This window comes from Stigmatopora argus, chromosome 21, assembly GCF_051989625.1.
Source record: "Stigmatopora argus isolate UIUO_Sarg chromosome 21, RoL_Sarg_1.0, whole genome shotgun sequence".
NCBI lineage: Eukaryota > Metazoa > Chordata > Actinopteri > Syngnathiformes > Syngnathidae > Stigmatopora > Stigmatopora argus.
In genome coordinates this window covers 4,251,620-4,276,120 of record NC_135407.1, presented here as the reverse complement: position 1 = coordinate 4,276,120, position 24,501 = coordinate 4,251,620, and the positions used below count along the sequence as shown (strand labels likewise).

The 24,501-nt window shown below is 44.3% G+C and overlaps 5 protein-coding genes across 6 annotated transcripts; 4 read left to right on the top strand and 1 right to left on the bottom strand.

Annotated features, from left to right (window-relative positions):
- The first annotated feature begins 42 nt into the window (after window positions 1-42).
- On the top strand, window positions 43-8,294 carry LOC144067311 (oxysterol-binding protein-related protein 3-like). Its single transcript, XM_077590931.1, has 21 exons — window positions 43-185; window positions 2,877-3,010; window positions 3,087-3,203; window positions 3,350-3,403; window positions 3,477-3,737; window positions 3,879-3,969; window positions 4,076-4,179; window positions 4,267-4,353; window positions 4,425-4,560; window positions 4,625-4,749; window positions 4,825-4,956; window positions 5,426-5,519; window positions 5,599-5,837; window positions 5,908-6,045; window positions 6,130-6,193; window positions 6,280-6,358; window positions 6,447-6,591; window positions 6,927-7,071; window positions 7,138-7,264; window positions 7,336-7,458; window positions 7,756-8,294. The coding sequence occupies exons 2-21, from the start codon at window positions 2,948-2,950 to the stop codon at window positions 7,850-7,852; spliced, it is 2,421 nt and encodes an 806-aa protein (XP_077447057.1). The 5' UTR covers window positions 43-185; window positions 2,877-2,947; the 3' UTR covers window positions 7,853-8,294.
- A 609-nt stretch (window positions 8,295-8,903) lies between these two features.
- Window positions 8,904-12,469, top strand: LOC144067237 (gasdermin-E-like). Its single transcript, XM_077590808.1, has 10 exons — window positions 8,904-9,086; window positions 9,816-10,037; window positions 10,116-10,308; window positions 10,398-10,575; window positions 10,650-10,770; window positions 10,877-11,011; window positions 11,207-11,328; window positions 11,392-11,470; window positions 11,536-11,606; window positions 11,681-12,469. The coding sequence occupies exons 2-10, from the start codon at window positions 9,827-9,829 to the stop codon at window positions 11,936-11,938; spliced, it is 1,368 nt and encodes a 455-aa protein (XP_077446934.1). The 5' UTR covers window positions 8,904-9,086; window positions 9,816-9,826; the 3' UTR covers window positions 11,939-12,469.
- A 29-nt stretch (window positions 12,470-12,498) lies between these two features.
- Window positions 12,499-13,263, top strand: polr2k (RNA polymerase II, I and III subunit K). The gene is made up of 4 exons (XM_077590845.1): window positions 12,499-12,589; window positions 12,771-12,839; window positions 12,983-13,075; window positions 13,156-13,263. Exons 2-4 carry the CDS (start codon window positions 12,779-12,781, stop codon window positions 13,176-13,178), a joined length of 177 nt encoding a protein of 58 aa, XP_077446971.1. The 5' UTR covers window positions 12,499-12,589; window positions 12,771-12,778; the 3' UTR covers window positions 13,179-13,263.
- Window positions 13,264-13,610: 347 nt separating this feature from the next.
- Window positions 13,611-16,209, top strand: LOC144067147 (sperm-associated antigen 1A-like). Of its 2 annotated transcripts, none has more exons than XM_077590664.1 (8): window positions 13,611-13,948; window positions 14,030-14,129; window positions 14,203-14,355; window positions 14,492-14,640; window positions 14,817-14,958; window positions 15,052-15,144; window positions 15,212-15,341; window positions 15,413-16,209. In XM_077590664.1, the coding sequence occupies exons 1-7, from the start codon at window positions 13,678-13,680 to the stop codon at window positions 15,297-15,299; spliced, it is 996 nt and encodes a 331-aa protein (XP_077446790.1). In that variant the 5' UTR covers window positions 13,611-13,677; the 3' UTR covers window positions 15,300-15,341; window positions 15,413-16,209. The 2 variants fall into 2 exon arrangements, with proteins under 2 accessions (XP_077446790.1, XP_077446789.1); XM_077590663.1 differs by having other exon boundaries at window positions 15,018-15,144.
- LOC144067146 (E3 ubiquitin-protein ligase RNF19A-like) lies at window positions 15,899-23,987 on the bottom strand. The gene is made up of 10 exons (XM_077590662.1): window positions 23,841-23,987; window positions 19,953-20,640; window positions 19,082-19,290; window positions 18,802-18,946; window positions 18,313-18,475; window positions 18,124-18,238; window positions 17,809-17,967; window positions 17,519-17,738; window positions 17,127-17,270; window positions 15,899-17,033 (listed from the first exon to the last, which is right to left on the bottom strand). The coding sequence occupies exons 2-10, from the start codon at window positions 20,564-20,566 to the stop codon at window positions 16,550-16,552; spliced, it is 2,253 nt and encodes a 750-aa protein (XP_077446788.1). The 5' UTR covers window positions 20,567-20,640; window positions 23,841-23,987; the 3' UTR covers window positions 15,899-16,549.
- Window positions 23,988-24,501: the final 514 nt, after the last annotated feature.

The window sequence follows — 24,501 nt, the reverse complement described above, 5'->3', positions numbered from 1 at the left end:
TTTAGAAAACTGCCCATCGATTTAATATGCACACGGACTCCGCCCCCTTCTACAATTTTCGAGCAATGAAACGAGGACTAGGGAGAACTTCCCGGACAGGTACTACTCCACCTTTCTACACTCATCATGCGAAGCGATTGTTTTCACGGAAGCCGATTTTCTTCCTGCTAGGACTTTTAACTCAGGTAAAGATCAATTTGGAATTATCGTCGCGTGTAAATAGCGCCGCAGTACTGACACGGTTTTGGTCAAACGCTTTCGGTAGAATATTTAATAAGTAGTCGTGACATATGGGGGAGCGTCTGCAAGCAGCTCCTCGTTAACTGTTTTTTTTAACGCTTTAATTCGATGGTAAATGAGAGGATTGCTCTCTTTCTTCCTCGGGATTTTGCTGCGTTGGCATGTGGTTGGGGGAAGTAAACGTTTAAAACTGGACACCTGTGGAGTCGATCTCAATTTTAAAATATTTAGTAGCTATTTAGTTAGTCGGTATTGGTGCCTGTTTTTTAATTTTGCTATTACGTTTTAACAACCAGAATAAAAGTCATGAAAAAACGCTTTAAAGGGTTGAGTATGATTTTTTTTAAATCAAAACAAAAGTAAAACTTATATTGTCTTAAATATAAATCGGAATTATAACAACAACAACAGTAGGAAAATGATAATAAATATTGTCATTTAAAATTTAAACAAATTCCCCTCAAAATTGCAAGACAAATACAAAATCAATACTTGATATTCTTTAAATACTCAGGCGGAAGTTGTATGACTTCATCTAAGGGGGAAATTGTGCATCTATTGTGCTAATTAGAAGGTAACAAATCAATTATTCCACCAAAGTGTTTTTTCCTCATTACGTTTGTGTTTGTCACCACTCAAAAGATGTGCTGATGTAACACGCCAATTTATCCCACACTCCTTTTTAACGCACCCACTTAAAAGCTGTCAAGCACAACATTCCATTGCAAACATATATTCTTGATTATCATTCCTTATGCTCTTTGTTACTACGTACTGCGTGGCCTGCTTCAATTGCTCGATCTCATTCATGCAGAAGTTTTGTTATCATAATGAACACGACTTAGCTGAATGAATGTTGTTCATGTTTTGTTCCCATAGCCACAATGACAAACAGAAAGTTATCTTAAATGACACGACAGCTTTCAGCCATGACAGGCGTTACGTTGAAATCAACCATGTCGTTAAAAATATGTCCACTCAATGGACATGATGTCAGAGGTCAGATAAGTGCTGCAAAGTGCTGCTACCGCCATATGTTTTCCACGGGGCAGCTGCTGTATTTTGTCACAAAATTTGAATGCCCGATCATTTTGTCAGGCTGTTTAAAGCAATCTCGTATTGCCGTCTGATAATCATGAGATAATGCACAGATTTTGCAGGATAATTTCTGTAAAGAAGCTTTTCAGGAAGATACGACAGGGTTTGTCAACAGCTGGCCCATTTGCAAGGATAGTCTTTGCGGTTCATTTCTATGCTAACACAATCTGGAATGTCCAATTCGGAAGCAGTTTGAGATTTAGAAATAAAAAATAGGGTTAGTGTTTGGAAAAAAAAAAGTGAAATTTGTACATGTAAGAGTAGCATGTATTAGTAGTTAGTGCAAGGATATACCTAAGCGCCGGTGCACTTTTAATATCCTTTTTCAAGAAATATCAACTCAACAAACTTGTAGCAAGTATACATTGACCTTCAGCAAGAGTGCAAGAATATGAATGCCTGCTCAAATATCTGTTTGTGTCTCACTTTCTCATGACTGGAAAGTCCAGTCTGACATTTCCTCAGGCTGCTGCTCTGTTCATCCTGTCTTAATGTTGGTGAACAGGAAAGATTTATTTACGATATCACACATGTAATAACAATATGTATGCAAGAAACAAGAGACAAGTCACATGTTTGGCTTCCCCAAGGCACCTTCAATGTCATTCTTGTGACTTTCTTGATGACATAACCTCTTTTCTCCTTTAACAGATCATTTACAACCAATTGTGTCATTAATGATTGACACTTTTCGGGATTATACGCTGAGCCGGTTACCGATAAACCGCGATAAAGTTTCAGACGGCTAGCATTACCGTTTGGAATTGTAGTTAGCTTATCTTAAAAGCTGCGTGGAAAAGCTTTTCAAAGTCCCAGACTGATACATTTCGGATTTATACGATAAAGTTTCACACAGTTAGCATCTTACATTAGCTTAGGTTAGCGTAAAACACACGTGGAAACGCTTTACAGGGCTGCTGCTAAGTGCTAAGCTATGTGAAATAGGAAAAAAAGGGTGGAGGGTGTTATGCAATGGCCTGGATGTAGTGATTGCTCATTTTGTCAGTCAGTACGGTAACATGAGTGTGGGAAATTTGTCGAGCTAAATTAAGACAAGTTCAAGTGTATTGTTTCTATGATGTCTGTGTTTTGGGTCTGAGACTGAGACGGGATTCGGTATAATGTAACCGAGCAAATTCTTTCCTGTCTGTGACTCACCCTCTGGGCACGGCAATGGATACACACTCATTTAAACCATTGCTCTATATGCGAAAGGTGGATTGAACTGCACCTTATTAAATGAACTTTAGACTATTTACTGTGTACAAAACATTGAATGCTCGCCGTCAGCCGTTTTGAACTGGATTGAGGTCTTCGCCTAGGCCCGCACGGGGCGTGGCCGCGAGACGCTTGTGGCAAAGTAACAAAAAAAAAGCATGAACAAACACAGCCATGCGTAGTATGGAGTGGAATTTCTGTTACATCACAATGACAGGCCATTCTTTCCCACTCGTCTAGCATCAAGTGTGTTTTCATCAAAAAGAGCGTAACCTTTGCGCAGCGCTTTTACATGAGATTCTCTTAACCTTTCTCTGCAGACCGCCGTCGCGTGACCTTCAAAGGTCGGCGTGAGACTCCACCGTGATCTCCGGCAAGGACGGCGAACAAGATGATGTCACCGTCGCCAACTCATAGCGACAGTAGCGGTTCTTCTAAGCAAGATTGTAACCAGGTGAGATTGGACTTTGGTCAATAGCCCGTGCGTTTTTGTCCGTGGGTGGTCTTATTTTTGCCCGCTCTCCTTACAGGATAGTTGGGAAATTGTGGAAGGGTTCAGGGGTGGACCTGCCATGATGCAGCAACCTGAGCCACAACATGGTTTCCTGTTGAAAAGGAGGAAGTGGCCCATGAAGGGATGGCACAAGGTACAAAATGACTTGGATGTCCATCGCCGTCAATGGCAGCTATTAATAACATTCATTCATTTTCCGAACCACTTAGAGTCTAGGCAGGGGACACCCTGAATCGGTGGCTATTAATAACATTTCTGTTATATTTTGTCTCTACTCAGAGATATTTTGTGTTGGAAAAAGGCATCCTAAAGTATGCAAAGCGGGCCACAGATGTAGGTATCTCCTTGAGTGTACACAATTTTCATAGTTGTAGTTTTCCATGTTAACTTTTTGTTTCGCTGATAGTTGAGGAAAGGAAAGGTCCACGGCTGCATTGATGTCGGCCTGTCCGTCATGGCGGTCAAGAAATCAACCATGTGCATTGACCTGGACACTGAGGACAACATCTATCACTTGAAGATGAAGTCGTGCGATGTGTTTGAGGAATGGGTGACCAAGCTGCGTCATCATCGTGTGTTTCGTCAGAACGAGATTTCCTCCTATCCTCCTCATTATTACCACAGTCACAAGTTTTCTTCGCCCTCCCTCGGTGACTCCATAAGAAAGGTGTGGTATAAATGGTCTTTGTGCTTTTTAAAAAAATAAGAGGAGCCTTTTTCAAGTTGCTAATTGCACATTTCAATTGTGTCAATAAATGCGACTTGAGCCATTTGTCCTTTAATTTCTAATGGTGTCCATTTAATTCAGGGGGCTTCCCTCCGCAAGCAGACGTCCACCCATCAAGCCAAAATCAATTCTTGGCTTCACTCTTCAGAGGACATGAACAAGTGCGCCAAAGGTTTGCCTTCAACTTGGCTTCATCCATTTTAGCACTAAAACACAACACTTTCGATACCTTTTCTTGCAGTAGATCTAATACTGATGAAATTATGTCACCTGCCTAGATTTGGAAGAATGTGAGTCCAACCTACAAGAACTCAATTTAGTCTTGAGGAGCATGGAAGTCATGCATCGTACATACTCCGCTTCATCCATCAACATGCTTCAAGTGAGCAAAAAAAGTACTTTTTGACGTATACGATTATGTTGAGTCATTTCACTACCCTAGCAAACTCACTGTGTTGTGCTACAACAGACATCTACTAATGACATCTCCAAAAAGGAGAAGAGGTCAAAAAAATGGCGATCCAAGAATGGCAAAAATAGCAAAGTAACAACACAGGTGATGTAAACAAAAATGAGGGTAGTGATGTTCACTCCGCCACATATTTGACCTTTTCATCTCTCCTTCAGATGCCTCAAAACCACGCCCCCAATCCCAATCTCCCATACGTGGAAGCTAACAACCAAGAGACATTTCCGGACTCCCCGGACTCTCCGGTCGAGGTTTCCCGTCTACAGGAAAACTTCAACAGGCTTGCTAACAACAGTGAGTCAGCCTTCTTATAACTGTCTTCTTTCTGTGTTATATTTGTCAAATGTTCCCCCTGCAGTCCACACTTCACTGAAATCAGCCTTCAGTTCCCTCTCAGCAGAGAGAGAAAGATTAAAACTCACAATGGAAATGCAACCCCCCCAGCCAATGCAGGTCACGGCCTTAAAGTCAGCCTATAACTCCGTGAGTGACAACGTACCAATGTGATGACACCATAAAAAACGTCATTTTCTGTACTGACATTTTCCATCCAATCAGGAATGCCCGGACGAAGACCATTCTTTGGTGCACCAGTCATCCAATGAGAGCAGAGCATCAATTCCCGAGTCCGTATGCGAGTTCTATGACGCGCAGGAGTACCTGCTCTCCTCGTCCTCCTCTGAGAATGAGGTAAGGCATCATCCGTGACCAGACGATTCGCCGAAAGACGCTTGGCCGACGGACGTTTGGCCGAGGGACAGTTCGTCGAATGGACGTTTCGCCGAAAATAAAAAATACAAACAATTGGCAACACATTGTAGTACGTACTTGTATTTAGAAAAATGTCCAGCGGGGGGCAGTACTTGTCCTTGTTATTCCTAAATGAACGTTATCTGTAACGGGCCGTATATGGTCCGCGGGCCGAGGTTGAAAAACACACACGATCTGGGGGCGGGGCGAGCGCGCGAATCCCATTTCGGCGAAATGTCCGTTCGGCGAACTGTCCGTCGGCCAAACGTCTGTCGGCAAAACGTCTTTCGGCCAATCGTCCGAGTACCGGCATCATCGACTTGGACACAGGTGTCTTTCAATCTTATTGCTTGAATAGCGCAAATCTGATTGGCTGTTGAATTTTCCCAATTTTTTCGGACGTCCCCAGCTGTCCGACGACGATTCCTACATTAGTGACGTGAGCGACAGCGTTTCAGTGGAAACCTTTAGCAACGAAGGGGGCAGCCAGAGACACAGTTCGGGTGCGTTAAACCGCGCGACACAGGCCAGCGGACTAGAATCGTAAAAGTGACGCCATTTTTTGGGCCACTCCTCTCGCAGTCAGCAGCGTCGGATCCATGGTTCAACGTCGCCGCAAAACGCTACCTTCGCCTAGTCCGCCATGCAGTGTGAGTTTGTGGAACATTCTGAGGAACAACATCGGCAAGGACTTGTCCAAAGTGGCCATGCCGGTTCAGCTGAACGAACCGCTCAACACGCTACAGCGGCTTTGCGAGGAACTGGAGTACAGCGAACTGCTTGACAAGGCTAACAAGACTTCTAATCCTTACCAGCGCATGGTAAGACGAGATAATGTACACTCACAGCATGAAAACTAAGGTCAGGTTTGACCATTTTCTTCTCACGTAGGTGTACGTTGCTACATTTGCTATAACGGCATACACATCTTCCTACTATCGAGCTGCGAGCAAACCTTTCAATCCGGTTTTGGGAGAAACCTATGAGTGTGATAGACCTGATAAGGGCTTTAAATTTATAGGTGAACAGGTGAGTACCTTTTTTTTTACCTTTCTTTCATAAAAAGGAGACAGAAAACTGATGATGACTTTTTGTCACACTGTGTTTTCAAAGGTAAGCCATCACCCACCAGTTTCAGTGTGCCACGCAGATTCAAATAACTTTGCTTTTTGGCAAGGTGAGCATGAATCATTTTGGTGTCACAATGTGTGCTTATTTTTTCCCCCAAAACTGTTTTCATTTGTCATCTATGATTCATTACAGATGTCCGATTGAGAAACAAATTCTGGGGAAAATCCATGGAAATCGTTCCAGTAGGTACTACCAATGTGACACTGCCTTCGTAAGTCAATTTTTCCTGTTTGCGTTATTGAATGTCTACACGGACATGATGAGAAGCTGAATTTTGACGCTATAACTGGGTTTGCTAGGTTTGGGGACCATTACGAATGGAACAAAGTGACATCGTGCATCCATAATATTCTCAGCGGACAGCGTTGGATCGAACACTACGGAGAGATGACCATCAAAAATGTCAACAATAACACTTGCGAGTGTAAAATCACATTTGTCAAGGTCAGACTGCACACAGCCACTCTGTTTAGTTATTCACAGCCTAATATACTGCACTCTTAGTCTCATTTTAATGTTAATTTGAATCCTTTCCAATTATAAATACTATTTCAGCCTTCATTTTTACTTAAAATCCTCGTCACATGAACGAGAGAGTGGACAGCACCTTCTTTTGGCCAAAGATGATATTACAAAAACAAATGTAGGTTACAATTACACTTAGGAAAGTTTTAACTTATGGCATACCGTTATGAGTGTAAGTCTAAATAAATTGGACGTCAGCTGAACACCGAATGTCGGATTAATCAACTTTTTTTTTATCCGATAAACTCTTTCAGGCAAGGTCGTGGAGTTCTTCTGTCAACGAAATCGAGGGTGTAGTGACCAATTCCAGTGGACAAGTCGTCCACTCCATGTTTGGAAAATGGCACGAGTCCATTTTTCAAGGAGATCCACCTTCTGCCACGTGCATTTGGAGAGCAAGTGAGTCGCATAGTCATTTCCGAATCACGTTCCAACTCTCCAATACGCGCCGATATGTCCGTGCAGATGCCATGCCGCCAGACCACGACCAGTACTACGGTTTCACTAAATTTGCCATCGAATTGAACGAGTTGGATCCCACAACAAGACCTCTACTGCCCCCTACGGATACACGCTTCAGGCTGGACCAGAGGTGGACATTGATTATTGAATATATTTTTGTTATTTATTTTATTTTTTAAATACATGTGACTTCACGTTCAGGTGTTTGGAGGACGGCAATGTGGAGGAAGCGGAGCGACAGAAGCAGAGGATAGAGCAGCTTCAGAGAGAGAGGAGGAAAATGCTGGAGGACAACAACATGACCCATCAACCACGTTTCTTCAAGTATGTTCTGGGAAACACAATCAGACAAGCACACGCGTGTTTTTTTTTTGTCGCTCTCATGATTGTGAGATAACATATACGTACACGACTGTGACTTAAGTGATAGTCCGTTACCTCCTCAAATGAGATGTTCATTGTTCATTTGGATAGTTGAGTGCACCATTTTTTAAATGAGAAGGAAAAGTTAAAAAGTTTAATCTAAAACCTTAGAATCTATAAAAAAATTTTTTTTTCAAAACTATGTGGCTGCACTGCGTTTTTTGGAGTAATCAAAACCAATTTTTCTCATTTTAATAGGAAGTCGGAGTCCGATACGTGGGTGAATAACAACTCGTACTGGGAGTTACGCAGAGATCCGGGCTTCGCCAAGGCGGACTTCCCTGAGTTGTGGTGACCTGCGGTTATCTTTTCACTTCACTACAAATTACAACGCAATGGGAAGTAAAAAATACGAAGTGAGAGTCCACCTCACGTCCTGATTTGTGTCGTGACAACCCAAAAGCATCAAAGACTTCCTCTGCCGTATTTTTCATTGCGGTCTTTGTGTAGATTCAAGTGTCTCTTTTTAAATATTATTTGAACTTTGCTAGTGTAGACTCATAACTTCATTTTATGCATCAACATTTTAATGTGTCTTTTATTGCCGTGCCGCACCTATTCAACTGCTGTTATTGAGAAGAAGAAAAAAAGAATAGTGTGATATGAAAACAACCATCCAACTGTTTTGAAAAAGTTCAGATTTTTAGTCGGGAGACCAGAGAAGTGAACTGTTTAGAAGTTGCTATTTTTGTAGCATATTTGGTCAATAACGGCAATAAACAACTGTTTGAATCAAAGTTTAGTGCATTTGTGGTTTTCTGTGACTAAAATAAGATCACTACATTTTCTTTATGAAGCAGAAATATGATATTTCTGTCAAATATTTGGAATTTTTAATCATAGCCTATGTGGAAAACCCACTCTTTCCCTTTTTTACACTTACTTTTGTCATTGTTACCTTTTTTATCTCTAAAGTCTTAAATGTTAATATTGACATCAACATAACAGACATTCATTTATCAATAGTACTAGCATGGGTTATTTTTTTACCTATTTGTGTAACGATAATAGTGTAAAATAAAGATAATTTTCTCGTGTATGAAAAGAAAAATATAAGCAACGATCAGTCGGTATTAAAACCGGGTGCTTCAATAATATTAGGCATATTTAATCACGAAATAAATGGATCTCTAAAGAGTGAAGAAAAAAAATCATTCAGGCTGAAACATGGCAAAAGAATGTTGTGTATTGAAGGGGCTTTATAAGCCATTTTACCACGAGTACATTGGAAGAGGGTTAACAAATCAACCCTCCCAGTTGAAATGGATTGGACGTCTATTGCTGTCATGCATACAAATAGAACACACACACTGGTTAATTAAGTGCAGTCGAGTGGGAGGAGGCAGAAGTAAAAAGCAAGGCTGGAACTCTCTTTGCCATTCTTTTCTTTTTCTCAGCCAGCATTTAGCACTTTAATTTTGTCACAAGTTCTCGAGCAAGACCTCCACTCGATCTTTTCGGTGACCTTCAACTTGAAGAACTTGACACCACGCCGCTTTAACAGCGACGCCACAACTTTATTACAAGAGGTAAGTACTAAGGAAAAAATAACTACTACCATACGACTTCTTTAACCCTGAGAATGGTGTGTTTACGCTTTTATTTGTGTTTCTTGTGACAAGAATGTGATTTCACGGTTAAATCAGAGTCATGAGTTTAGCTGGGTGCTTTTTTTTATTAGCCGTAAGGGTCTCCAAATGAGTTCCCTGTAAAGATGTTGTTGTTTTGTTTACAATTCTTGCCTCAATATTCCATTAGTCATAAGCCACAAAGCTTCTACTGCTTTGAAATATAAAACTACAACTACTGTGTACATTGTTTTCATGTGTAAATTAATAACCTGTAACATTATTTGCATTGTTGCTTCAAGGACAGAGACGATTCTGTCATTTAAAAAAAATAAAACATACATATATATACCTCCATGAATATCTTGACTCTATCGAACCAAAATTCTGTACGCAAAGGGTGTAGGAAAAAGTAAAACAACTTATTTTGCCCCACCCCTTTATCTTCTCATCACATGTCCTAAGAAATTCCTCCTGTTCATTTTTAACCAATAACAAGCCTTCTAAAGCAATAATAACCTGTACATGTATAAAAAAAAGTATAAAAACGAATCTAATCTAATAAGAAATGTCTTCATTGAATATACAACACTGAGTACTACATAACTTGTTTGCTAGTATATGTCATGGTCACCAGTTTCTTATGTATATTTGTCCTCCATACACTTTCTTTCGTTTTTGTTCTCCCAGCGGTTCTCGCCATGTTCTCCAAAGCCACCGCCAACTTTGTACATCAGGTGGACCAGGACGGAAGACTGATCCACGTTTCCCGCATGAACGACTCTTCTAAGCTGCTTCCAATGGCTCTGGTGGTCAAACAGAAGCGCGTGTGGTTCTGGCAGAGGCCCAAATACCAGACGACGGATTTTAATCTTAGTGATTTGTTGCTAGGCGACGAGGTCCTAACACCTGGTTAGCCAGTGTTTGTCAATAGCAGCCTATTAATTAGGAGGTTCAGATTCTGAACAAAAAAAACACTGTCTTTTTTAGTCGTGATCAAGAAAGACTTCCTGAAATACATCGGGATTTTGGGCGACAAACTCTCCGGCACGTTCGAAGCCGAAGCCGGTTCTGTTGGCATGAAAGTCGAAGGTCTGGGGTCTTCAAAACTTCTCTCGGATTTCGGCGAGCTGATGAAAGAAGAACTGGACGTGAAGAGGTTGCTACAGGACTCGGACAACAGGTGCCAAATTATTTATCGCGTAGCAGAAAAGACGCCAAGGCGTTCAGGCGGATCTCGTTACTCGTGTTTATATGTCTACTTTGGACCAGGTTGGTGGACATGGAGCACGTGTTGGTTCAGCAGCTGGAGAAGCGATCTGACGTTCTGGCTGTGGTCAAAGAGAGGATCGTCACCACGACTGCCAGCGTTGTCACGGAAACCAAAAAGGAGAAATGTGCCTTTTATGGCGTGGTGAGCCTGTTGGGCAAGCTCGGGGCTAGCATTAAGGTGAGCGTCTTCTGCCCTGGAAGAAGATAAAGTGGAGCTGCTTTTCTGAGCTTTGGTTCCTCGTGACGTTCCAGACGTGTATCAAAGAGAGCAACGACATTGAGGCGGACAGCGATGTTTCCTTGGAGATACCATCTGGTGTGGTCATTGCGTATAGCATTCTGGAACTGGATATAAAAAATGACGGCCACTACAGTAAGTGGAAGCCCCTTTGTTTCATCACTTCCTCATAAATTCAGGCAGTTCCAGGGAACTTTCTTCTTCATTTCTGGATTTCCATGACATCTGCGTGTCATTGCAGAACTATGCCTTCAACCCGGAAAAATCGGGGGTTTCGAGAACGACATGGTGAGGGCTTGGTCTGAAGAGTCCTTGACGGTCGTGGACGGAAGGTGTTTTGATGAGAAGATTGCAGAAGAACAAATTCAGCTGGATGGTTGTTGTCCACTTACCTCTTTAAGTAGATTTAAATCCTTAAAAACATATACATTCCTCTATCTACATGCTACTTGAGTATAAGTAGTGTTACAAAGTAGACATGGTTTATTTACTGTGAGAGCTGAAGGTTTTTTTTGTAGAAATCCAGAAGGAAAGTAACATACTAAGAAATTTAAACCACCTGCATTCTTAGGATCTCACATGGATGACCTCTCTCCCCTCACCGCTCTTTCCCAAACAACTCGTTGGGCCTTGTTCTGCAAACTTCAAGAGATTCTGAGCGACAGAATGACTCTCTTGCATCTGCAGCACGTCGTGAGTGAATATTCCGTAGCGTGGCGACCATTCCAAGTCTAACCGTGTTTACGTCATTGTTAGCTTGAGGAAGTTTGTGTCAACCAAAACTCTGACAATGCCTCCATGAATGCAGTTCATCTCTTGGTCAGTGCCTTAGAAGGTAAGACCAAAACTGCATTTTTAAGAACATTTCCGACGAATATTTGAGTGCTTGCTTCTCCGCAGAGCTTCCAGATGAAACTTTGAGTCTCATCTGCGACAGTCAGCCCAAGTTCTTCCAAGCCTTCAGCGCCATGGTTGGTCCAAGTCCTTTTGAGAACTGTTTATCTCTATTTTTAAAGGTCCGAAATGACTGTACTGCTCTCTTCAGATGGGCTTGTTGAAGGAGAGTGGTGATCTTCTCTCCATGCAGTTTCTACCTACGCTTCTGTGGGAAAAAGAAGCTTTCCAGCAGGCAGAGAAGCTCCTCGGCTCCGTCGGAGTGACGTTGCGGGTCGACGGTGACCGGCTGTGGGTGGAGATGGTGGAAAACAGTGGCATACGCGTGTTGGTCCTTCGCCTCAGCATTTATGGATTGTCTCTGCTGTGTAGTGGGCAAAACCAGGATACATTTTCATGTAGGATTTAGGTTCTTTATTTACTACATATATATTATATTTCCACAATGGGTCACAGTATTAAATTATTGGGGTAAAATTCTGAAAGGGGTGCACCAGTGAAAATATTTTGCATGTATTTTTATCATTCCTTTATTTACTATAGTATACTTAATATTAAAAAAACGAGTTTTGCATGTTGAAGTGCACTGTTTACCAAATTAAGCTAAGATTATTAGCGTTTGATGCCATGGCAGTGTTTTACTTTTATTGAGGGTGCTTTTTTATTCTCGATAGCTGCAAATATTTATCGACGATGCTGAATGTCATGTAATGATTTAAAATGCAACTTGGTACGATAGTTTTGTCAGAGTTGGGATTTGTTTATATTTTATACATTCACCATAAGGCCACTATTAAGCTTCCTTTTCTTTGCACTTATACATTTCTTGTTTGTTGAATTGGAGGTTTCTATGAGATTTTGTAGTATTTTTGTTTGCAATAAATACATATGTGGCTGTTATTGAACATAATGTCATTTAAATAAAGTTATTTTTAGGTAAGGAACGTCCCCTATCTTTCTGACCAATCACGAGCCACTTTACTCCCCGTCGTGCGTTACACTGCGCATGTCTGCGAGAAGCACTTCCTCAGAGAAAAACATCAAACAACAAACCTCGCCGGTAGTGTAAAAATTGTATTATTCATATCCTAATTTGACGCGTACTGTGCTTTAATGTATAGTTTAGTCACATGAAGTTACGCATTACGTTATACGACATTGTTTCTAGTGCTTCAAGTGCCATGCTGTTTTCATGTTTAGCGTGTTGTTGATGCTAATCTGCTAATGTCTTCATCATTTAGAGCACAAAATGGAGACCCAGCAAGATGCGCAACCACCCCGGCAGCAGCCTATGTTTTATATATGTGGAGGTAACTTTATAGTTTAAATGAACTTTCATATTTCATACTCGCCATTTTGAATAAGTCCACAGTACTCCCGTCAATCGTCAAGTCTTGAGCATTGACAGTCAATACATTAATTTTAATTCTAAATGATATTATTGTGTTCTAAGAGTGTCACACAGAAAACGAAATCAAGGCTCGTGATCCGATCCGATGCCGAGATTGTGGCTACAGGATCATGTACAAGAAGAGGACTAATAGATGTATCCTTTCTATGTTGTTACAAAAAGAAATATGTAATTATGAATAACATAAGATGCTTTCCTTGACTGTTGGTTCCCAGTGGTTGTGTTTGATGCTCGCTAAAGCGGGGTGCTTTTGTTTTCCCATTGTTTTTCCCCCTTGTTTCTTAACGTGTGAATAAATCTGGCCGATTGGCCCACATTAATAATCATTTTTTTGTGTTTTATTCCCTGGAAAATATCTCACAGTTTACCTTTTTTATCCTCGACGTCACCAATATTAATCGTGTGGAAAATGTAGTGCTGTCAATAGCACTGGAAGATAAACATTCAAGGCCATTCTTTTCAAATGGCCACAAATACACAAATAATAAAAACCACAATTACTTTGCTTTCGGCTAATTTAATTCATAAAATATTTATTAAAAATAATACTCTTAATACACCCCAGCATCTTTTCCAACGCCACCAAGAGGCATCACACTGCATAGTACTTCCTTGGCCCCGCCCCCTAGCCAATGACGCGTCCCGGTGGGTGTATCCTGACGGAAACCCCCCTTCCAGATGGAGCTACTGCAGCTTTGAGCGCTGAGCAAGAGGACCCACTGCAGAGGCGGTGCGGCATGGGCAACACGCAGGAGAAACCCCCCGGCGCCGGCCGAGGGGGCGTTTCCGGCCCAGACCGCGCCAAAGGGATGGCCAACGGGAACGCCGAGGCGATCCCCGAGTCGCGCCGCCCCTCCGTGGACCAGAGTTATCTAGACGCCCCGGCCGGGGGTCTCCCGCCCCACCTGGCCCGCATGAAGAACGAGGGCAACCACCTCTTCAAGCACGGGCAGTTTGGCGACGCGTTGGACAAGTACAGCCAGACCATTGACGGCTGCACTCGAGCGGGTAAGTTCGCGCCCAAAAAAAACATGTTGACCTACAGATCGGACGTCGATCGCCGTCACGTTCGTGACGTCTACCTTGCAGATAGCGGCGACCCCGAAGACTTGAGCATCCTCTACTCCAACCGTGCTGCTTGCCACTTAAAGGTCGGGAATAGTCCCGACTGCATTGAAGACTGTACCAAGTAAGCGTGTTTACAGGGGTGGGATTTGAGGATTTTGGTGACCCACAAGGAGGCTTCTGTGTGATCCTCTTAGGGCTCTGGAGCTGCAGCCGTTCTCCCTGAAGGCGCTTCTGCGCAGAGCGGCGGCCTACGAGTCGCTGGAGCGGTACCGCAAAGCCTACGTGGATTACAAAACCGTCCTGCAAATTGACGTCGAAGTGCGAGCGGCCCATGACAGCGTGCACAGGTCAGCGCCGCTTCGCCCGGACGATGTCAAGTTCAAATATTCGGAGTATTCATCTTTTGGGTTAAGGACTACAAGTCACCAAATAATCCCCAGGTGTAAGGATATTGTTAAATTGATGGTCAATGTATCCCTCCAGGATCACGAGATTGCTCATCGAGCAGGACGGGGTAGAGTGGCGTCAAAACCTTCCTGAAATTCCCAACGTGCCGCTGTCTGTCCAGCGGGCGCATCAGGGGAATCCGGCCAGCGTCCGGCGGGCCCAAGAACGGGCGTCGCGCGACCAAGGTCCGTCCTGACTTGTGTTCAACCTTCGGGGGGGCGTGTCAAAAGCTCCGCGTCAATAATGCAGACATTGTTGTTGTCATGGAACAATGCGGGTTGGGTTTCTTCGTGATCATGTTTCAGTGCCGTTGACGGAGATAGACGTCCGATCGTAAGAAAACGTTTTTGTTTTGTTTCAGCCAGGCGGAACGAGTCCCGCTTCAACACCTTAAAACTGGAAGGCAACGAACTGGTGAAAAAGGGTCTCTTCGAAGACGCCCTGGGCCACTATGACCAATGCCTGGCCTTAAAACCAGAGGAATGCTCTCTCTACACAAACAGGTAGCGACGGTAACAACCCAAAACAGCCAAATTTGAAATAAAGGCGCTCCTTTGGGCAGAGCTGTCTGCTTGCTTAAGCTCGAGCGCTTCCAGGAGGCCAAGCAGGACTGCGACTCGGCTCTCCGCTTGGACCCCCACAACAAGAAAGCCTTCTACAGACGGGCGCTGGCCCACAAGGGTCTACAGGTGACGTCGCTAGATATCAAAATGCAAACTTTTTTTAGGGCATCCACCCGATCTCCTCGCCGTTCAGGACTACCTGGCGGCTAGTGGCGACCTACAAGAGGTCCTTCAGTTGGACCCAAACGTCAGGGAGGCCGAGGAGGAGCTACTGGAGGTGACCGCACTTCTGAGACGGAGCCTCATGGACGACCTCTGCTTAGGTAACTTCATTTTAATCAAAACTCTCCTTTTGAGATAAAAAAAAATCCTTTTTTTTTTTCTTTTTCTGCAGGTTGACGTCGTCCCTCAACAATGCAGCACTTTTGGAACCTGAACTGGTTTGGGCATGACCTCAGAATGTTCCACTAAACCCATTCGCTGCCATTAACTGGGATGGTATGAACATGCTAGCAGCTAGCATCATTTTTAGGTCAATCATGACACTGCACAAAATCAATACGCTGCATGTATTTGACGTAAATAGCAAAAACTTACATCCATTGATGAGACTTGATTTGAGCATTTCTTTATTTGGATGCACATTACAAAGCTTATAATTAGTAAATATACCCCCCCCCCCCCCCCCCCCTCACCATACTGTAAATAAACCAGTATAATTGTCATGAAAACAAACCATTTCTCTTCTGTTGACATTCGGGGATTTGAACATGATATGTTGATAATTAAAAATCGGAACACTTGGCAGAGTTTTCCAAAAAAAGGCACTGAGGGGGAAAATGAACGCGATTTTCGCACCCATCGTGGAAAAAAATGGGTGAAAATCAAATGACAAAATGGGAATTATTCATAAACAAATCGTTTCCTGCCATTGAACAATCACATTGCCCAACTAAAATTCACAACTTTGGTGAAATGAGAAGCAATTAAATGCCCTTTTTTAAAATGAAATGAACATTTTTTTTTGCATAGCTTCCTTTGTAAGATATGTCCAAACGGAAAATATTTTGTCAAATGACATGTAGAAAAAAATTCAGACCCAACAGTGGGTTGCGACATAAAAAACCTCAACTTTCCCAAAATGGAAAATAAGCCAGAATAAAGCATTTCTGCATACGTAATAAAAATAAAGGTGTTAAAAAGAAAAACGCATTGACTTAAAACTGCTACCGAATGGTCCCTCTTTGTAAGAACGTGTGGCACAGTGGTGGATTTTTGTAAATCTTTTTTTCCCCCCCATCTCCACCTTTGCTTTTATAAATCATTCACCGCCATTGACAGCTCTGGCCGTCAAACGCCATGTTGGAAATGAGCAGCGAATGAGTTAAAGCGCAAGCACGTCGCCTTCGCGCGTACATTCAAGTTGACCTTCGCGTTACCCACAATTCCTCATCTCAACGCCGACCTTCCGCTTCCCGTTTTTTTCCCTTCGAATGAGACTTAAGACACGATTTGTGAGTTTTTTTCCCCCTCAGACGTCAGTGGCGACGCATCCGCGAGCGTCGGCGGGGTCTTCGGCGATATACAGAACCTCGTCGGGCGACGACGCCAGTCGCCGGAAGGCGCGGTCGCGGCGAGACGGCGGGCCCTCGTGCTCGGCGACGGGCGCCTCCGTCTCGCTGAGCTCGGCCGACAGGCGGCTGCCTTGCGAGTCGGCCACCGACGGCAAACTCCCGCTCAGCGACGGCGAGTCTATCTCGGACGAGACGGTGCTACGGCGCTCGGCGTCTCTGTCGGCGTGGTTGACTTTGGACTCGGCCTTGCCTCCTCCGCGTTTCCACATCTTCCCTTTACTCTTCGTGCTCCCCGCGGACGAGGCGTCGGGGTCCTTGGAGGGGGCGACGACGGCGGCGGTGGCGCTGCAGCCGGCTTCGTCCAGGCTGCTGCTGGCGCTGCAGTGTCGCACTTTTTCCTCTTTGGACTCCACGTCCACTTGCACTTCCAGACTGTTGTCTCTGCGCAAAACGTAAATATGAGCATTGTGATTGTTAGCTATGATTGTAATTCCAATGTCAACCACTGGGTAGAAGCACTTTTATGCCACTGACCTTTCTAAAGGCATGTAGGCACTGAGTATGGAGCCCGCCATGGCTTTGGTGCTGGCGTTGTCGCTCATGGTTCCCAAGCTGACGGTGGCAGACTCCCCGCTCAGACTACAGCGCTCCTTCTGGACGTCGGCCTGCACCTCCATCCTGAAAAATAACCCGTAACATCTCGCATGACGTAATATCACAGAATAATGCTGCGTTCAAACTACTTTTGTGTCATATTAGAAGACCATTTTGTCAATTTAAGGTCATGAGGTCACTTGTTTTTACGTTACGTGAAGTCGTTAGGGGTACGCGGACTTAAACGTGAACGCAAAACAGCATTTGGCAATGGGCGTGGCCGTGAGCGATGCGTTTTTGTTCGACCAAATGCAGGAATTTGGAGGACTAACCTGTTGTAGCAGCTCCCCGACAGACTGCCGGTGATGCTAGCGCCGGCGAGGGCGGTGGTGCTGGCGTCGTCGCTCATGTTGTCGCGTTGGGCCGAGCCCACGCCGCATCGCTCCATGTGGGTGCCGCTCACGCTGAGGCTCAGGCCGGTCAGACCGCCCACGCTGGCGCCGTCTCCCAAGCTGGCGTTGTTCAGCCTGGTCTCGGCCACCGACGTCGTGTCTGGTGGAGGCGAGCCGCTTTGTCGTTTTACCGCGGATAGCGCGGCAGGTCGGCGCGGGGGTGGACTCACCCGTCGCCGCGGCTCCGGCGCCCATGTTGTCGTTCTCGTCGTCGAACTCGATGCGGACCCCTTTGCCGTTGCCGGTGGACACGCCGCAGCCGCCGCTCCGGCACAGCGAGATGGGCACGACGCCGTAGACGTACGCTAGCATGATGGGCACGCCGATTCCTGGAAGCGCATTACAAATTCAGACATTACATTTGTTAAAAAGCCCAATCAAAAAAAAAATTGTACCCCTTGTCATAAACTGAGTAAACCCCTACATCAGATAATTCAACTATCCAAATTTGCCCAATATAATGTCATTTCAAGTTTGATTCTTACCAACAGTCACGGCTGCAACCGCCGGCGACACGAGGACGGACAACGTCACGCCGCCCGCGATCACCAAATTCCTCTTGTGCTTGGACACGTCTTTGCCCTCGTAGCGATTGTGAATCTAACAAAAAAAAAAAAAACAACATTTAATCCACTTTCTCTTTTTTTTTTTCCTCCTTCAAGCTCACACCTCACCTTCCTTCCCACGTAAACGGGGATTCCGATGATCATGGCGGGGAAGGCGATACCCGCAATGAGGGCAATGCCCACAGGGGCGCCCACTAAAGTCCCCAGCTGCCAGAGGATCTTCTTTTTGCGGCTCCATGGCTTCTTGCCCCAGAAGGTACAACCGGATGGACTTTGGGACACACACAAATAATAAATAATAATAATGTAAATGACAGCAAAGCATATTTTGGACACAAATGACAGAAACGACTTCTTTTTTTTGCAGTCTGCTAGCATGCTATCTGTGAGTGTAGTGTCATTCTGCCAACAACTTGGACATGAGTCAATTCCGATTGTGATGTCACAACCAGAATTGCTGAAAAAAGTGGCTTAAGAATGTTTTTTTTTAAAAAAGACTGCAAAATTTGAGAGCCAAATCAATTTTCTACATGTAAAATGATGTTAGTGCTGTCGTTTCTGTTTTTTTCCAATGACCATCACTTGATAGTATCTCACCTGAGATAGTGCAGGTCAGAAATCTCCTTCATGCAAAGCCAGCAAAACTCGCATCCACACACGGCGCACGTCATGTGATTACAGCTGCCGTCGTTCATTTTAATGATACAGGCGGCGCAGCGAGGGCACGGCTTGATGTCGTCGCCTAGGAGACGCAGATACGCTCCGTTCAAAACGTGCATTTTTAGCTCTTTGGCTGCCAGACGACCAATCCGTTCGGACTCGGAGCGACCCACTCCAAACGGTTTGGACGTCAGCGGCGGTGTTTTTTTTTTATTACCGACGGCGCCGCTCTCCTGGCTGTAACTCAGCGACGAGGAGCGGAAACTGCGTAGGCGAAAGTGTTGCGCTCTCTGCTGGCGCGCCGTGTCGCACGTCTGGTTGGGGTGCCACAGCTGCTTGCAGTGGTAGCAGAACTCGGTGCCGCAGCCCTCGCGCCCGCACGTAATCTTGGGGCAGCTGGCGCAGCCGAACGCGATGACGGCGTAACTGTGGGAAAAGCAATCGGGTGGAAATGAGGTGACGGCGAGATCAACTGGCACGCCATCGTCGGAATGAACGGAATGGCGCTTCATTTTTCTCGTCAAATCGTTAGAAAATTTGCGTTTTTTGGGTTGTAAAATGTGATTTTTTTAAAAATAAAAAACAACAAAAACGTTAAAAATGGTTACATTTTTCCAAATTTTAAAACGGACAATTATTGGCTTACAAAAAAACCAGACTTAAAATATAACCATTTCAATTTACCACAGTATTACCAAACCAATGAATTGTTTTTACTAACTCAAATTTTTGCTTCAGTCAAATTGATGACGTAATGGCAAATCTCTTTTCTCACTGTTTACAACAACGTTGAACATACTTTGACAAGTCTCAAATGCCCCCATCTTGGTAGTTATATGTAACAGGTTAGTGCCAAATATGGTAAACATGGAGACGCCTTGGTTTGCCAGCGCATAAAATGCATAAAGCCTCCATGTGAAATGTCAACGCAGGCGCCTGCGTGTGTCTCTAAGGGAAATATTCTTTCCAAAATATTCTACCCAATAGTACAGAACGAGTTAAACTCTACTCATAAATTGGACGTCTATTGCCGTCAGTTGATTTCAAAGCAGTTTAAAAAAAATAATAATAATAAATTCAAATCTTACCCGCAGTCCGGTGCCGGACACCAACGACAATCGGGCTCGGCCACGAGCCACCTGCGTAGCATGAACTCCTCGTACTTCTCCATGAGGGCGCGGTCGTCCAGAATCATGGCGATGTCGTGCGGGTTGAAGCGTTCCGAGCACTCGGGGCAGCAGATGTTGACGCGCGACTCCGAGATCTCGATGCGCAGGTACTGCCGCAAGCAGTCGGCGCACGAGCGGTGGTGGCACGTCATGATGTCGGGAAAGCGGTCGCGCGTGTGCCGCAACAGGCACAGTGGGCATTCCAGCAGTTCTGAGCCCGCCGTCGTCGGGGTGGCAGCGGCGGTGGTGGTGGTGGTCATCGTCGCCGCTTGGACGGAGCGCGCGGAGACCCCGTCGCCCGGACCCTCCGACGGCACGCCATCCGCGCTCGGGCTAGACGGCTCCGCCGCCGATTTGGACTTGCGTTTGGCGTCGCGCTCGGACCGCCACCGCCGGCCGAAGAGCGCCTGTAGCGAGAGCCGGCGCTTCTTGGGGGTCTTCCTGACGGAGGGCAGGCTGACGGAGGAGGCGGCCGAGTTGAGCTCGCGTTCTGAGCCGGTGCTCCCGTGATGCTGTGGCCGCGGGTTGCTCATTGCGACCTCATGGGATGGGAGGGGTCTCGGGTTAGCTTAACTCAAGGGCATGATGGGCTTTGCATTGGAATGACCTGAGAAACAAATAATAATCAAATTATCAGTACTCGGTCGTTTGGTCGCCCGGAAGGTTATTGATAATTACCATTTAAATCGTTGCTCAAATTCCCTAAATACAAACGGCGAATTATTATTTAGTCATACTTAATGCCCTATTAATTATTAGGCTAAAGAAAAGCTCAAAATTGTCTGTACTTTTATTGTGTTTTGTTGGAGAACTTGTTAAGACCCTGACTGACGTAGCTTCTTAAAGGGACAACGCATGTACATACAAACTCATATACTCACGTCGGCTCAGTTAAACTGCTCATGGCCATTGTTGGCTTTTATTGATGCATAGACCATGTTGTTTTAACCTGGTTTTGTCGCCGGTCTTTTGGTCGCCCGGACCCAAACAACAGGCGACCAAAAGACGGCGACCAAAAGACCGGCAACCAAACGACCGCACACGAAATTATCACATGAGCGAACCCGCATTTTTTTGCAATGTTTTTCTAACCCATTCTTCCCAAAACCTGATTCTGTTGCAAAGAAATTGGAAAAAAAAAAACGCGTTCAGCTGAATAGTATCCCACCCTAGACGTAACACCCCTGGAAAAGCCTGCTGAGAGGGGGACTTTCCATCTGAATGTGAACTCTGACTCAACGTGCGTTTCCACATGCTTTTAGTCAACTTTTGTGCTTTTGTGCATTATCAGTGCGCAAACACACTGTGGGCCGACGTCCCAGTTCCAAAGAGCAGACCCCGGGGGGCAGGAAGCCCACCGCCGAGGCACAAATGTCCCCCTCCCGACCAATGGCCGCTACTTGCGTCAGCCGACGATTAGTCACGTCTGCCGCGGTGGAAATGGTTTCGCCCGGCGAATAGTTGCTAATTACGGAACGCTTTGGCCGGCGACGTGGGAAAAAGACAAACAAAAGCCGGCGGGGCAACATTTTAACAAGCCGTAATGGAACAATCTCGCTCGGCGGTTTGCTGAAGTCATTCGTTGTTGTTCACGGTGATAGCTTAGTAAAGGTCACTTTATTATTTAAACTAGGTGTTCACTTCCATAAGTGTTAATGACACCCTCATTGGCCCCTCCCATTCAAAATGAAGTGGTATTGTATTGTTATCAACCCCAGCCAGTAGGTTTTTAAATTTTGTATTTCAAAGTATTATAAAACACTCGACACATGCTATTATGTGAAAAATCTCAATGCTTCCTGGTGTCGGTATCCAAAACAAACAGAGGCGCGCTAACGCAAATATCACTCGTGACTGCACTTTAACAACTTTTACGTTTCCCTTGAAGCGTTATTTACACGCAAAGGAGTAAAATAAGGACACTGTCAAAGTTCGGGTTGAATCCGTCGGCCTTTAACGGCGCTTCGTCTCAATCGAGCCTCAACGGGAATGATGTCATTTCCGGTCATTTTGCGACGTGGGCTTCAAAGTGGCCCCCGCACAATGACAATCTGGGAATGGGGAGATTGAGAGTGGACATGGCGTATGCCGGCGTCCGGTGACATTCCAGTCAAAGGGCAGACTTCCTGAGTGCGACAATGCGCCGTTTGCCGTTAGCTGGCCGGCCGGGGATGTCGCTTTTACAGCCGCTTTTAGACCAGAACGCGGTCTTTCGCTATTGTTAGCCAGCGCGCCACTATTTGGAGCTCGTGTGTCGGGCAAAATAGGACACGCTTAAAATGCAAGTGTATACTTGACGGCGATCGACGTTCAAATCATTTCAACTGGGAGATAGGAAAGGATTCAAGGTTTCATTTGTTTGTTTTTTTTACTTGAAAAACTTCCTTTTAGGGTTGTTTTGACGCAACATTACTGGGATTTCATGCCTGACCACGTGACTTCTTTTGATTTCAAGCAGCTTCGTCGGCTCGAGCAAGAATGCGCTCGTAAAAGGACGCTCTGCCGGGAAAAAGGTCAACAGAGCGGCCGTAAACCCCACAAAAACTTTTCCCAATTATTACGACTATTCGCTGGGGAAAAAAAGCCTACCTCCTTACTTCTTTTGCATAGACGCAATTTCAGTCTAGTCATTTATAAACGTAAGCAATAAAAAAGGGCCACAGTACAGTAAGGACTGTGCCCAGCAATTGATGCTTTATCTTTGCTAGGAAAACACAGCTGACAGCCCACCATAAAATCAGCACCAAACATTTGTTGAAGGCCTCCATTTATAATTTCACGATTTTTTTTTATTGTTTTGTATTTTTGATCAAGGTTTTTTCTCTCTCTCCATATTAATTCCTGACGTTTGTGATTAATAATCAAATATGGTACGGTGCATTTGCAAAAAGTCATTTGTAAACTGCTGTAGTAACAAATCTGTCATAAACAAGGAAGTATCAGTCAATAGAAACCAACGATTTAATAATCCTGACTTTTTGTAAACCACGTGACGTTACTGATAATTAAAAACATGGTAGGAAAACAAGACTCAGGATTTTTAAAAGGAATTTCAATTTTAAAAAAATGGCAGAAATTACGTCATTTGTCCTGGATAAGTGAAATGAAAAAGTTTATATTACTTTTTTTTGCATGTAATGAATTTCACAAGACATGAATAGCACGAGTTTGACGATGACAAAACGTCTTATTCTGTTAGTTAATGAGTGTACAATGATGACGCATGATGATAAGCTTGTTCAAATAGAACTAGATCATTAATCCAGTACAAATAAACCAATTTTGGTGGTTCGATTGTATTTCTTTCCTGGTCTGATTACGATTTTTTAAGCAAAATTTTCACGATGACACTAAACTTGCGCGTTATGACGATGATCAACGCACAAAATGTCACGTACGGACGATCGATGACGCTCTAAAGATGACGACCGCTGACTCCAAATTAAAATCGTCCCAAGGGATGTTTTCCAAAAATTAAATCTATGTAAATATTGTATTGTTTTGCGCCGCTTAGCCTCACCGTTAGCTCTTTTGTAGCTTCCCCGCTAGCATTCAACTTTAATAACCGACCAAAGAGGAGTTTCCTTTGACATACCTTTAGCATAAAAATCATTTTAATCTACATAGAGTTTAAAAAACTGTCATCGGGAGTGATTTGATCGTGTAAAACCTCCAAAAGAGGAGAACTGTTTACATGCTAAACGACTAGCTTCGCCGTCGCCTCCAAACAAGGAGGAAGTTGGAGCATTTGTGCCGATTAAACAATACAAAACAAGAGGCGATCTTTGTTTTTTCGGTCGAACTCACCGTCGATAGTGTCGGATGAATTGTTGAAGCCGGAGCTGACAATGCACCGCCTTGTTCCAATGGATTATTGGGGAGGAAAAAAGTTGAGGTTTGCTGTGGACAACCGAGGTAGGGGACGTCCCCTGGGTGTGGAAGTCCTTCATCAAGACACGTGAATGGGATCCTGATAAGTGCATGCTTCCGGTTGCTTTTCACAATAAAATGTCCACGTTCAACCTGTCAAACGCCTTTAAATTGCCTTCCAGTTCAAATGGAATGGATGTGCGCTCTAAATTGAAAGGGTGAAAAGAGCCTACATTATTGGACATGGCTCATCGTCAATGGCAGCCAATGAGTTGAACAGTTTTAAATGAACATGGTGCTTTCTATTTCATAAATGTAGTTTTACTACTAGTAATCACGATATCGACTCAAAGAAGGCTACACCCCCCAATTAAATAAAGCTTTGAGTAAATCCGTTTTATGATTGGAAAAAACCTTAATTTTTGGACAAACCCGGATGTAGTATTCATTTAGCTAAGCGTTGTCTTGACATTCCCAGAACGCGCAAATGAACATGACGTCATTCTTAACTACATGTAGTATATATGTATATATACCAATGAAAATTAAAAGGAGAGCTACAGTAGTTGAAAATATGCTACGTCATTTATTCAGTGGA